General features: G+C 38.7%; 2 protein-coding genes and 1 long non-coding RNA gene across 4 annotated transcripts in view; all 3 read left to right on the top strand.

Moving 5' to 3' along the window:
- lrp6 (low density lipoprotein receptor-related protein 6) overlaps nt 1–2468 on the top strand; it is a 58858-nt gene extending 56390 nt beyond the window's left edge. Inside the window, exons 23-24 of the mRNA XM_031277376.2 lie at nt 1076–2083; nt 2443–2468. Of these exons, the coding sequence (XP_031133236.1) occupies nt 1076–1379 (304 nt within the window). The 3' untranslated portion in view covers nt 1380–2083; nt 2443–2468. The remainder of the gene's footprint in view (nt 1–1075; nt 2084–2442) is intronic.
- A 4712-nt stretch (nt 2469–7180) lies between these two features.
- LOC116034682 lies at nt 7181–9430 on the top strand. The gene is made up of 3 exons (XR_004101169.2): nt 7181–7556; nt 7774–8047; nt 8133–9430. It is a non-coding gene; the product is annotated as an uncharacterized LOC116034682 (long non-coding RNA).
- A 2058-nt stretch (nt 9431–11488) lies between these two features.
- Nucleotides 11489–15000, top strand: part of tbk1 (TANK-binding kinase 1) — a 30736-nt gene continuing 27224 nt past the window's right edge. The window contains exons 1-2 of one of the 2 annotated variants that reach the window (XM_035995929.1): nt 11489–11569; nt 14447–14552. In XM_035995929.1, coding sequence (XP_035851822.1) covers nt 14466–14552 — 87 coding nt within the window. In that variant the 5' untranslated portion in view covers nt 11489–11569; nt 14447–14465. Of the gene's footprint in view, nt 11570–14445; nt 14553–15000 lie in introns of those variants that run through there. The other variant, XM_031277374.2, reaches the window with a different exon arrangement.

Genomic DNA, 15000 nt, shown 5'->3' with positions numbered 1-15000 from the left:
ATACTAATGTTATTATCTCCCGTTAACTCCCATTATTATCTCCCATTATCTCCCGTTAACTCCCATTATTATCTCCCGTTAACTCCCATTATTATCTACCATTATCTCCCGTTAACTCCCATTATTATCTCCCGTTAGCTCACATTATTAACTAATGTTATCTCCTGTTAACTCCCGTTAACTCACATTATTAACTAACGTTATCTCCCGTTAACTCACATTATTAACTCCCGTTATCTCCCGTTAACTCACATTATTATCTCCCGTTAACTCACATTATTAACTAACGTTATCTCCCGTTTACTCACATTATTATCTCACGTTATCTCCCGTTAACTTACATTATTATCTCCCGTTAATTCACATTATTAACTAACGTTATCTCCCGTTAACTCACATTATTATCTCCCGTTATCTCCCGTTAACTCATATTATTATCTCCCGTTATCTCCCGTTAACTCACATTATCTCCCGTTAACTCACATTATTAACTAACGTTAAACACAGTCACACACACACACAATCTCACACAGAGACGCACACAGACACACACAGAGACGCACACAGACACACACAGAGACGCACACAGACACACACAGAGACGCACATACACACACGCACACACACACACAGAGACACTGGTTGGAAAGTATAAATATATAAATAAAGAGAACAGGACCCAACTTTTCTTTCTCTTCTCTGATTCGTTCCGTTTTGTTGTCTCTATCTATTTCTTCACTCACACTGTCACTCTGTTGAAATATGCACACACGTGGTCCGCTCCATAGGGTTTGTCACGTAGTGCATGTGGCCAGTAACCACGGTAACTGGCCAATGAAACACGATCATTACAGTGTTTCAAGCTCTAACTCAAACACAACTAAGCCACACAGCCAACAGACGGGACGCAGCGCTCCACAAAATAAACTAAATATTGCATAATAAAAATATTGCGCAACGTGATATCGCCATAACGATATTGAGTCGATATATCATGCACCCCTAGATATAATATTGTGCGCGCACCCCTAGTAACCCCTCCTTTCTGATTCTGTTTCTAAAATCTGTGTTCCAGCTACCGGCCCTACACCTACCGTCACTTCGCCCCGCCCACCACCCCCTGCAGCACCGACGTGTGCGACAGCGACTACACGCCGGGCCGCCGGGCGCCGCTCAAGTCGGCCGTGGCCGCCGCCAAGGGCTACACCAGCGACCTCAACTACGACTCGGAGCCTTTCCCGCCTCCACCGACGCCACGCAGCCAGTACCTGTCGGCCGAGGAGAACTGCGAGAGCTGCCCTCCATCGCCTTACACCGAGCGCAGCTACTCGCACCACCTCTACCCGCCCCCCCCCTCGCCGTGCACGGACTCCTCGTGAGCGCCCGCAATCACCCCCTCCCCCTTCACCCCCTTTCACCCCCCCTCACTGTAAATAGCAATTGTGCATATATGAGGTTTTAAAAACGGGAGACTGCGGGAGAAACGGAAAACTAAACGGTCGCTGCCGAACATTTGTACATTGAAAAAGAGAAAAGCATATTTATATATTTTCTATACAGTGTTTACTGATGACGCCATAGAGGTTTGTATTAAGAAATTTGTACATTTTTTTAAGAAAAAGGTTTTATTAAAAATCATCACAAATATAAGTTGCCTTAAAGCGGGAAAAAGGAAAAGAGGCTCAAGAAGGACAAAAAGCACACACACGGACGGACGGACGGACGGACGGACGGACAGCGGGACGTTTTAACTTATCTGAAGCCAAATATGAGACACATCAACAGGAAGAGGAAGAGGAAGAGGAGGAAGAGGAGGCTCGGCAGTGTCTGTAGTTACCGTGTAAACTGGAGAAAAGGTGTGAGAACGTGGTACTGGCTCTCTGATTTCATATTTACCTCTGGTTCGTAGGATCGTGTCTGATGCGGATGTGAGTCATGAAGCAATAACTCGGTTAACGCTGAGCTAACGGTCGTTTCCTTTAGCGATTAATCTGCCAATTAGTTTCTCAATCAGCCGATCGATCGTTTGGTCAATGAAAAGTCAGAAAATAGTGAAACATACCCATGGGAACGTCTGCTTATAGTAGGGCTGTCCTCGACTAAAGAAATTCTTAGTCGACTAACACTTATATGATTTTGTCGATTAATCGATTAGTTGATGTAACCGACAGAGCTGTGCTCTTTGAGAGGTGGTTAAGACTAGAAAAGCACAATATAAATGTAGTTAATTAACCATCTGCAAAACTGAGTTTCTCCACAATTAATCCTGCAAAAGCACCACTTTAAATCTTGTGTTTACCAGAAATGTGCTCATAAGTTTCTTGGAAATGAGTAATTAAGCATGAATAAGCATAAAAAATGACTCATCAACTAAAGAAATCTTAGTCCAAAACGACCGATTAGTCGACTAACCGACTAAGAGGTGGCAGCCCTAACTTATAGTGTGTTTTTATTCTGACAAAAATCCAAAATTACGCAGTTTGATCCATTAACTGATGAATGGATTAATCGTTGCGGCTCTAAACACAATTACCCAATAAATCAAACAAACAAACCACACTTGATTAGGTATTAAAATGTCAGAAAGTAGTGAAATGTGTCCACGGTGACGTCTGCTCATAGTTCGTCTGACAAAAAGTCCAAAAATTCAAAGCTACTCAGTTTATTTTTCTGTACGACAAAGAAAAGTATCAAATCCTGACATGAAACTAAATATTTTTTGGCTTTCTTGCTTTACAAAAATGACTAAAACGATTACTCAATCGTCGTCTGTTGATTGACTAATCAACGAATCGATTAATCGACTAATCGTTGCAGCTCTAAACACCTTGAGGCACATATTTATTTCCCAATCTATCAATCAATCAATCAATCAAACCAGGAGCAGCTCGGAGAGGCTGCAGCGGTTTGAGGAAACTCTACGGAGGCCCTGAAGCGACAAAACGTTTCTAGAAACTATCAAGAAAATCTGAATTAGGGATGCACCGAATCCAGATTTTTGGGGTTCGGCTGAATCCTGAATCCCCTGGTAAACAGTAACTGTCCTTCCTTTGCTGTACCTGAAGTTGCTGCATTCTGGCTGCTGTCTGTAGATTCCTTCATCACAACTCGTATTCTTCCAGATGTTTCATACCAGATGTTGTAACAGCGGTGATGTTGTGTATAGTTTAGGGTCCTCGCCACCACCAGACTAATCAGCATTACAGATTGAACATGTAGCTGGACTTGAATGGCCTTCTTTTGACTGAAAGTTCTGCCAAACTACACTTTTTCTGCTCACCAGTTCCATTTCCACTTTCTCACAGCCTACTGCATTGAACGCTCCACCTACGTAAACACCTTCCTGTAATCAACGGCGCCGTCATTACGGCGACCAGCGTAGCGTGTGTAGTGCAAGCGTAGGGTTCAGTTCAGAGGGAAAAAATTCTGAAGTTCAGCAGAAACCCAACCCCGTCAAAAAGCCCAATATGGATTCAGTGCATCCCTAATCTGAAGACAATCGGTCTCTTTTGGCTTGTTTTTGTGTTTTAGAAACTTAGTTTTTTTTTTAGCTCTCGTCCCCTCAGGGCCTCCGTACACACAAACACTAAAACATATTTCTCCACTAAACACTACACGCTACAAACATGGATTTCACATGACTCACATCCTCCGAAACTCTGTGATGTTCACACGGGATTTAAAACCAAAACGTACGCTTGTGTTTCCCGCGTCCCGTTCCCGTTGAGACGCTCGACTGAAACCGTTTGTGTGTTTGCACAGCGAACACGTCGTAGCTCCTACGGAGGACGCAGGGTTGTCCCCTCAACGCGAACAATGAACGAACTTGTGCCTGACCAGTTCCACGTCTTCATAATCTGTTTTATTTTTTATGTTTTATGTTGTTTTTGACTTTGAGGAAAAAAAAAAAAAAACACACAGGAAATCCAGTGCCCACTAAATGCTATATAGTATTTTTGTACCACATATTGTGTAGATAACGTATTTATAAGCTATATAGAAAGAATCATTTGTAAATCTATCCATTGAACTCTTGCAGTACTTTTCATTCCGTCTTTTTTATATTGCCTCATTATATTTTTCTACAGAATTTCACTTCAAAACGTTCGGCGACAATCTCAGATCAGAAGAAAAACATATCCAGGTTTTTGGTGTCTGTTCATGTTTTTTTGAAGGACTGTTTGTGCCAAAACTCATTTTTTACATTTTTTTTTTTTACACAAAACGGGAGGCAGATGTTGGGACCAGAGGTGGGACAAAACACAGCGGCTGTTGCCTTGACGTTCGAGTCAACAATCAGTTTTATGTCTTTTATTTTGGTTGTAAATCTGTTTGTGTGTTCGTGTTTTCTCGCGTCGAGCAGAAATATATTTTTCAAGATAACTGGTTGCATCGTTTAATCGTCGTAAAAAAGTTCAGTTTGTCGTTGAGCTTCTGAGGAAAAATAACACCAGCATGAATCTGACAATCTTAATGTTTTAAACATCATTTTTATTAGTGTAAACGCAGCTGTTGGCTCCATTTTTTTTAATATCTCAAGCACAAACATCTGTCTTTATGAGACATATTTTAATTTAAAAACCGGCAGAGATCATTCATTTCCCTTTATTCTAACAAGACAGAATAATCCATGTAAATAATGTCTTAGAAAAACTCAAATTATTCAAATCAAATATTGTTTTTCTGAATAAAAACACCAAATATCAGTGACGATGTTTAGAGCAGCTGGGTATCCTAAATAAAGTCCAAAAAATATGAAAAATTTTGTAGGTACAAATACTGAAAATCTTTCTTTGGTACTTTTATTTTCATGAATATCAAAAATGTTTTTCTACAAAACACTTAATAAGACAAAAGAAACTAGATATAATCTCAAATATTAAACAAATGTAAAACAGAATCAGCCGAAACAAGAAGTTTGTCTCAAAACTGGAAGAAAAAATTATGATTTTAATCCTTGTTGTTGTCTTCTCGGTCAAAACTGAAAATCAAACTTTTTCTGATGTTTTGGTCTCTTTTTTTTCGACACTTTTGGCGCCTTTTTCAATGTTTTGGTGCTTTTATTTTTACGTTTAACACTTCTTCTCACTACCATGTATAAACACCTAATCAGTCCCTCCAGAAAAACGTGATTATATGATCTCATAATTCAACGCATAATCAGCCAAAGTCCACATATTTATGCTATATATATATATATATATATATATATTATAAATATGCAGGACTTGCATGATTTCATAATCCCCGCATTTTCGTTGCAAAAAAGTCCCATATATTTTAGCAGAAAGTTGAAAAATGTTGCATTTACTTCACACAAGAGCAGCCATTCTCCACTGTTGCCATGTGAACGTTATGAAGTGACGTAATTACGCGACGTGAACATCATCAAAAAGCTGCAAACCCCGCGATGAAGGCATGATGAAACCGCAATTTTTGCAAGTTCCCGCAATTTCATCGCATAAAATTGCATAAATATCCCGCATATTCCATCGCATTTTTTAAGAAAACGTGACGCATAATCAAGGATTTTAGCCCAAAACAATCACAAAAAAACTCCCCATTTTTCTGGAAGGACTGCCTAACTAACACCAACTTACTACCAACTACAGTTTAACACTTACTTTTGGAATTCATGGTCAATTAAAAACCTCATTTATAAGAAATGCATGATTTTGACTTAGATTAAGGAAGGATTATTTGGGCGCCCGGTTAACTCAGCTGGTAGAGCGTGCACCAATATGTAGATGTTTAGTCCTCGACGCAGCGGGCCGCAGGTTTGACTCCGACTGGCGGCCCTTTGCTGCATGTCATTCCCCCCTCTCTCTCCCCTTTCATGTCTGTCCTCTCCAAAATAAAGGCCGAAAATGCCCAAAAAAATAAAAATAATAATCACAGAAGGGTCGACGTTCAGCGAGGATACTGTTCCGAAACATTTCAATTTTTTTTCAAATGCAAAAAAAATTCTATGACACCCAAAACCCCCAAAATTCAATGAAAGTAGAGATCCAATCTTTTGTTGTACTTGCGAAGCGCGTTGTATGGAATCATCCGTGTTATTTTGGGGTAATTAAAATTACGTAGTTAAAAAGAGAACCATATTTCTGAGATAGACATTTTGAGAACGGGAGACAACACAAGGGTTAAGTCAGGAACAAACAGATCAAACTTTCAGTTTTTGGAGTTTTTGATGCTACGGAAACTATACAAGTCAAATAAGAGCTAGTCTCAGTTCTCCGTTATATTTGAATACATTCATGTTCGATACCCAGCTCTCAATTTTAAACACTTGCAAGATAATTCCACTTGTTTCAGGAGGACTTTTTGCTTTAGTTTTTGTAATTTTTTAGAAACTATCGTCACTATCTAAAGGTGTGTTTAATCGGGAAAATAGTTGATCCTAGAAACAGAATTATACGGAGACGGCGAAGTTCTGAAAGATAGTTTTAGTATTGTGTGCCCACAGGAAACAATAACTTATAATCTTAGAAAGTAATTTGGATGCAAAGTTATTTTCTTTGGCTCATAAACTATCTTCGTCGTCCAGATTATCTTGTGCCTGTAAGATCTTTGGGCAAAAGATATAAAAGATAATGGAATTCGGCTCCGTAGAATCTTTTAGACAAAAGTGAAATTTGAATATAATTTCTCTTATCTGACTCCAGTTCTTCGTTCATTTGACAGAATGAGATTTCTACTTGTTGTAGGTAAAAAATTAAATACAGTTCGGAGCCAGAAGAAAGTAATATTCCCAAAAAAAAAATTCAGTTTCCGAGATTTGATTCTCGAACAATCAACCGTACGTTTGTAAAGAAAAACCCTAAAAAAACGCAAACAGACAAATCTAGATCTAGACAAATATAAAAAAAAGTTGGCTCCGTTACAAAATATTTTTACCTACAGTGGCACTAAAACATCGTTAACTTGCAGGATTGTGTAAAAATGGATTTTCGTTTACCTTGCAGAAATCTGAACAGAAACTCAAATCACCAATAATCAAAAATGTACCGTGAGGAAGAATTAAATTTCTGCTTTTGTAGGTAAAAAATAAATAAATTACGGAGCCGAAGGAGTTGGGTAATATTCCGAGGAAACATTAAGAACTCATAATTCCCAAATTAAAGTCACAAATGTTTTTATTCATACGTTTTTTTTTAACTTGCAGAAAATCGAAAAGTTACATTTACCTGAACACAAACTCAAACCACAAAAACAACCTGCAGCAGTGACGATGCCAGAAGTCCGTCCAGTTTATCTTGGACCAGGACATGAATTCATGTATTTTTTGGCCTCCCGCTGCCTCCGTACATCCTCATCATCTGTCCACATCTGTCAGAGAGCTCACGGTTAACGCTAAGAGGGATACAGCTACGGCGACCACAGTTACGTTTAGGCACAAAAACCACTAGTTAAGTTTAGGAAAAAGATCGTGATTAGGATTAAAACACTCCTGAGGAACGAACGTTACAATTATATTCTTTTATTACAGGGCTGCACAATATACATGTGGCTTAAGTTTGCGACATTTCGTGAAAGTTTACGACATTTCGCGAAAAGTTTGCAACATATCGCAAACTTTTACGATATGTCGTAAACTTTTCGCAAAATATGGCTAAAGTTTGAAACATCAATTACGTTTGCGAAATGTCGTGAAAGTTTGCGACACGTCGTGAAAGTTTGCGACATATCGTGAAAGTTTGCGTCACGTCACGAAAGTTTGACACTCCGTGAAAGTTAACGACATTTCGCTAAAAGTTTGCAATGTCAATTAAGTTTGCGACATCGTGAAAGTTTGCGACGTGTCAATTAAGTTTGCGACATATCGTGAAAGTTTGCGTCACGTCACGAAAGTTTGACACTCGCAAACTTTTACGATATGTCGTAAAGTTTTCGCAAAATATGGCTAAAGTTTGAAACATATCAATTAAGTTTGCGACACGTCGTGAAAGTTTGCGACATATCGTGAAAGTTTGCGACATTTCGTGAAAGTTTGCGTCACGTCACGAAAGTTTGACACTCCGTGAAAGTTTGCGACATTTCGCGAAAAGTTTGCGATGTCAATTAAGTTTGCGACATATTGTGAAAGTTTGCGACATATCACAAACTTTTCTCAAAATTAAACGTCGTGAAAGTTTGCGACATATCGTGAAAGTTTGCGACGTGTCAAATAAGTTTGCGACATATAGCGAAAGTTTGCGAAACGTTGCGACGTATTTTTGTGTTAGTTGAAAGAAAATAGCAGAAAACTGCACTTCAAAGTGTTAGTCATTCTTTTTTTAGCGCCGCCTTTTATGTTTAATTCATTGTTCAGTTTGTTGTATTTTAGCAGAATACTGAAAGCAGCAGAACTGAGAATTTTTAATATCGTCATTTCAATATTTAACAACCTAATTTTCCTCACATCCTGCAGCCCTATTACTGTACATTAGCCGAGATTTTGCGTAACTTTCGGCCGTAGCTGTATCCCTTCTAGCTACAACCGGGAGCTACCTACGGTACAATCAGCGCTCAACACACCCTGGTGTGTTTTCAGGCACATTCACGTGAAACTATAGAAACATTGTTGGGAGATGTTCTCATTCTCTAACTGCACTTTACAGGACTTTTATTTTTTTTTTAGCTGGTTTCTGGTACAAAACTTCACAGTAAAGTTGTTAATGGTGGACGTTTTTGGTTTGTTTAGCAGAGTCAAAAAAAAGACGAGAGACTCGGTGAAGAAGAGGAGAATTTGAATAGTCCGTTGGTGTCGGGGAACTTTTTTTTTTGGTTAACGGTTCTCTCGCTGTGCTGCCTTTTTACCCTCAAATTTCCTCATTTGTTCCCTTGGATTAATAATTTGTACAGTTCTTCTCTTCTGAGCATCTTCTTGTTTGTTTTTATGAACTCTGATGAAATCTGTAGGATTGATTGTTATTCATATATCTTGTTATTCTGTGAAAATCTGTATTATGGGATGTCAAAAAAGGAATGAAGAAAATATGACGATTAAGACAAAATTCATTCAGATTTAATCAAACTATTACTAATCAAAGTTTTTTTATTTTTAGAGGAGGAATTACGTCACTTGAGAACTTCATTTTTAACAGTACAAAGTAGTAATTTAAGGGAACTGATAAATCTAAGGGTACTAACTAAGATATGAGGGTATAAAATAAGCACGTAAAGAACTGATTTGAAGGGCTGGGTATCGCTCATCACGATGCAAAACCTGTCTGTTTGAAACACAAACATTTTTCAATGTTGTTTTTTAAGAACTTAAAACACGTTTTTCTATAAAACCAAAAGAAGTTCAATGTTGTAGAAACACTATGAGCCGTACGAGAACTTTATCTGATAAAATACAGTTTGACATTTGCATATTTTGTGTTATTTTTGGGGGCATTTTATGTCTTTATTTGACGGCAGACAGTAGAGAGATGTTGGGACATAACACTAAAAACCACCAGGACGCAATTAAGTTTGCGACGTCGTGAAAGTTTGCGACATTTCGTGAAAGTTTGCGACATATCGTGAAAATTTGTGACATTTCACGAAAGTTTGCGACATTTCGTGAAATAACGACATGGATTAAGTTTGCGACATGTTGATTAAGTTTGTGACATTTCGTGAAAGTTTACGACATGTCGATTAACTTTGCGACATGTCGTGAAACTGCGACATTTCGCGAAAGTTTGCGACATCGTGAAAGTTAACAACATGGATTAAGTTTGCGACATGTCATGAAAGTTTGCGACATTTCGCGAAAGTTTGCGACATGTCGTGAAAGTTTACGACATGTCGTGAAAGTTTACGATATTCCGTGAAATAACGACACATGGATTAAGTTTGCGACATGTTGATTAAGTTTACGACATGTCGTGAAAGTTTACGATATTTCGTGAAAGTTTGCGACATTTCGTGAAAGTTTGCGACATGTCGATTAAGTTTGCGACATCGTGAAAGTTTGCGACATGTCGTGAAACTGCGACATTTCGCGAAAGTTTGCGACATCGTGAAAGTTTGCGACGTGTCGTGAAAGTTTGCGATATTTCGTGAAATAACGACACATGGATTAAGTTTGCGACATGTCATGAAAGTTTGCGATATTTCGTGAAATAACGACACATGGATTAAGTTTGCGACATATTGATGAAGTTTGCGACGCCCCCAAAAATTAACACATTTTGATTTGAATTAGAAACTCAACGAGACATTCACCGTTAACTTTTTCTACATCTGTGCTTCGGTCACATTTCATTCGGCTACATAATAAGTTTCGGTTCGATACCCGGCCTTTCTAAACGGACTCCTTTTATCAGATTTTGTACGAAGAAACAGATCTGATCGACATCGGACAGAAAGCGAAACGTATAAATCTAAAAACGATGTGTTGTTGCTGCTCACGCTGAGCTTCACACGGAGTTTTTTCACAGATTGTGACGAACGTTGGTGGTTGGAAAAAAAGGTCAAGAAAGTAGAAATGTAAAAAGATTTTTTTATTTTTTATTTTATTTTAAAGCACTTTTGTCTCCAGGTTTTTTATCGGAGGTTCGACAGGAAAACACACACAAGTTCATTATAATGTTGTTGTTTTTGTCTGTTCTCACGGTGCTCTGCGAGGACATTTTCGGCTCGCCGTTTGTTTTAATTTCCACTAACTGTACGTTTGTATACGACGACTGCTTTACCTGTAAACCAGATGGACCTGTACAGCCCATCCAGCTGCCACCATAAGCTGTTGTAACTCATGAAATGCTGATTTTCTTTTTTTCCTTTTTGTTAAATATAAAGTGAGTGAACTTTTAAGAAGCGAGTCTGTGTTCTCATTTACATTTGGGATGTGTTGGGAAGCAATGTGTGTACTAATACTGTTTAAAACTGTTTAAATACTACAACAGGGTCTTCAACATACTTTAAGCCAAGGATCCCTTATTTCAGTGTTTCTCAAAGGGGTTTACGTGTCCCCCTAGGGGTACTTTGGGGGACTGCAGGGGGTACGTGTCCCCCTAGGGTGTGTGCGTGTCTCTGTGTCTGTGTATTATCTGTGTGTGTGATCTCTGTGTGTGTGTGTGTCTCTGTGTGTGTGTGTGTCTCTGTGTGTGTGATCTATGTGTGTGCGTGTGTTTCTTTCTTTGCAGTAACCATTAAATATGAACTTGTACCTTTACATAACTGAGTAATTATCTCAGTGTTATGTAAGTTAACCTGTTCCATGTTCAGTATGTGGTTCCACCCTCACAGTTTAGGTTTTCATTCAGGGTCCTTCGCAGCTACCGTAATAACTGGTCACAGCCAGCAGTGAGCACATTTAGCTATTTTTGCCACGCCAGTACAACATGTTCTTCCTGTGTGACTAAAGGTGGGAGGTTAGAAAAAAGTGTAACCCGAGAAAAACTGCGTTGAGAGATATTTTTTAAATTCATATCAGTAGATAAGAGCGGCGTAAAATTTGTATCTGCCGCTGCTACTTGGAGTATTACGGTAATCGTTCCGCGCCCCCGTATGCCTCACTCTGTGCGCTGATTGGACGGCAGCTGTGACGTAGACAGCGAACAGCGGAAGACGAGGACTCCGCAGCAGTAAAGAAGGGGTAGGAAATAAACAAAATGAAAATGGTTGATTTTAAGGAAGAAAACCCGTAAATATACGTTATTCCCGGTACCGGTTTGTAGCTCGACGTGTTAGCTAACGGACCCGGTATTCTGTTAACGTTTAGACGGTTAGCTTGTTAGCACGTAGCGGGTTTAAATTGTCGTGTTTAGTTCCGATTTTGTGACAGTTAGCGTCCATGTCCGCCGACGTTATTTAAAGAGAATTAGATGGGAAAACATGGCGGGTTGTTAAAACAAGAGCAACAGCTCCAGTTACATGAAACTAAATTAAATCATAATGTGCTGTATCATCGTCACGTCACGGTTTCTTGTGCCTGTGCAGGTATTTTGTTGTTTCAGGCCTGAAAACGGGAATTTCCCACCTACCGACGGCGTCGTGCGAATACGTAATGACGTGTGAAAGTATACGTTGCGACATATAGACACATTTTACAGATTTAACTTTTTGTTGTTGCACTGTTTCTTTATATTATCGCTATTTTTATTACTTTTGACATAACAACAAATAATTTTATAAAATAATCCTTATTTATCTATTTATTATATATATATATATATATATATATATGAATTGTTAAAGAAATGAAAAAATCTGAATGCATAATGTAATAAATAAAATATTTAGAATGAAATAGAAATATTTATAAAATTGTGTGTGTGTGTGTTTTACCTGTCCTGTCGTGTGTGTGTGTGTGTGTTACCTGTCGTGTGTTTGTGTGTGTGTGTGTGTGTGTGTGTGTGTGTGTGTGTTTTACCTGTCCTGTTGTGTGTGTGTGTGTGTGTGTGTGTGTGTGTGTGTGTGTGTTACCTGTCGTGTGTTTGTGTGTGTGTGTGTGTTTTACCTGTCCTGTCGTGTGTTTGTGTGTGTGTGTGTGTGTTACCTGTCCTGTCGTGTGTGTGTGTGTGTTACCTGTCGTGTGTGTGTGTGTGTGTGTGTGTGTGTGTGTGTGTGTTATTAATAAAGAAATGAAAAAAATCCGGATTCATAATATAATAAATAAAATATTTAGAAAATTTATATTAGAAAAATAAAATTAATATATCAATATAATAATATGTTTTTACAAGTTAAGCTACCTAAAAGTTCTGGTTGCAGCTTTTTCATTGTGATGATTTCTGTATCTAAATTATTATTATAAATCATTATTTTTTATTTTCGTATTTTATTTCCGTATATAAATGTTTCAGTTGGTGTCAGAACGGTTTGCAGAGTTTTTTTGTGATAGTTTTGGGCTAAAATCCTTGATTACGCGGCACGTTTTCTTAAAAAATGTGATGGAATATGCGGGATATTTACGCAATTTTATGCGATGAAATTGCGGGAACTTGCAAAAACTACGGTTCCATCGTGGCTTCATTGCGGGGTTTACAGCTTTTTGATGATGTTCACGTCGCGTAATTACGTCACTTCATAACGTTCCCATGGCAACAGGGGAAAACGGCTGCTCTTGTGTGAAGTAAACGCAACATTTTTCAACTTTCTGCTAAGATATATGAGACTTTTTTGCAAGGAAAATGCGGGGATTATCCCTTGTGTTGACTTCGGGTCACATTGACCCGTTTTCAACTTTTAGTTTTATATCAGAAAATATGGGACGTAGAAATAAGCGCTGAAAATGTGTAGAAGAAAAATGTAACAATTTACAACGTTGGAAAAAAGCAAAAACAAGCTGTGAAAAAAGGCGTCAAAAACGTCGGAAAAAAAAGTTTTGCAGAAGTTTTTTCAAGGTTGACGGGAAGACAACACAAGGATTATGAAATCATGTAAGCCCCGCATATTTTGTGCCGAAATCGGAAATTTATGCGGCGAAAGTGCGGCATATTTGAAAAAGTGAGGCTCCCGCATAAATATACAGACTTTGGCTGATTATGCGTTGAATTATGCAATCGTATAATCGTGTTCTTCTGGAGGGACTGACTAAAGCCTGGTTCACACGGCAGGATAATTAGGCCGATTTTAGCCCCGATTCACCCCTTCTGACAATCTTAAGGATGCTCCGATTATGGTAAAATAATCTGATCAGATATTCCCGCCGTGTGTGGTGTCCCCCGGGGACAAACGAGCACGCAGCCTGTGGACTGTGGCCAATCAGAAAGCGAGGTGACGAGGCGGCGAGGAAAGCACCGGGAAACAAAATCAAAACGGCCGGCCACACCAGTTCAAAAATAGATTAAAGACACCCTTTGATAAACTATTTTGAAAAGAATATACTCCTCCCTCTTTAAAATAATTTGAGGACCCCCCCCCCCTTCCTTTATTTATGTATGTATGTATATCTGTATATATACATGCATACATACATTTTTTTTTAATTTTAATTTTTTAATTTTAATTATTTTTATTTTTATTTTTATTTTTTTACACATCTGGGGTTGCTGTGTTGGGATGGAATCTGTAGGTGGAAAAATTGAAAAATCAAAGCCTTTAATAGTGTTTGTCACTGAATATTTTCAATATACCTTGTTCTGATAAAAATAATAATAATAAAAAAAAATAGATTAAAGACATCATTACTTGACCAATATGGAAAAGAATAAACTGAAACATAGGATTGGAATTTGTAATTTAAAGGTATTGTTGTATATTATTGTATTGTAAGTTATTGTAAGAGCTAAAGATTGTATGCTGTATTTGCATATTTATTTACTTTGTATAATATGATTTTGTGAAATAAGGGGCAGGACCAAATAAGCTATTTGCTTCCGCCTGCTCCTTCTCGAACTAATCCCTTTTATATTTTTTATGTCTTGCAACATTGTTGATTGTTCGAGATAAATAAATGAAATGAAATGAAGTAGGAATCGGTTCTGGATGCCCAATCCTACCCCTAACCAGCTGTTTGGGTGTTTCCAGGATCACTTGCAGCCGTCAGGATGCAGAGCACTACCAACTACCTGTGGCTGATCTCAGACCTGCTGGGCCAGGGAGCGACGGCCAACGTTTACCGCGGCAGACACAAGGTACCGGCCGACACCAGGCTCATCTTAGCTGCCCCAGGACGCCTGCTATCGGGGCTTTTTCTCACGATTTCAGGGTTAACTTCTGCTATAGATTTCCCACCGTGGTCAGAAAGAACAGGGGAGACACTTAGTTTCTCTCACTATGACTCTAGAGTCACTACTCACTCGGAAGATAATCACACACACACACACACACACACACACAGACATACTGTATTTGGTGTTATAAGCCCCCAACGACGCCTTCCAGGCAGCGCAACAATGGTTATATTTAGGGTTAGCTGTTGGAGGCTTAAAACACACACACATACACTCACTCACACACTCACTCACTCACACACTCACACAGACACACACACACACACACACACAGACAGACAGACACACACACACACACACACACACACTCACTCACACACTCACACACACACACACACAACACACACAC

Source organism: Sander lucioperca, chromosome 20 (assembly GCF_008315115.2).
Source record: "Sander lucioperca isolate FBNREF2018 chromosome 20, SLUC_FBN_1.2, whole genome shotgun sequence".
NCBI lineage: Eukaryota > Metazoa > Chordata > Actinopteri > Perciformes > Percidae > Sander > Sander lucioperca.
This window is presented reverse-complemented; position numbering and strand designations above follow the sequence as displayed.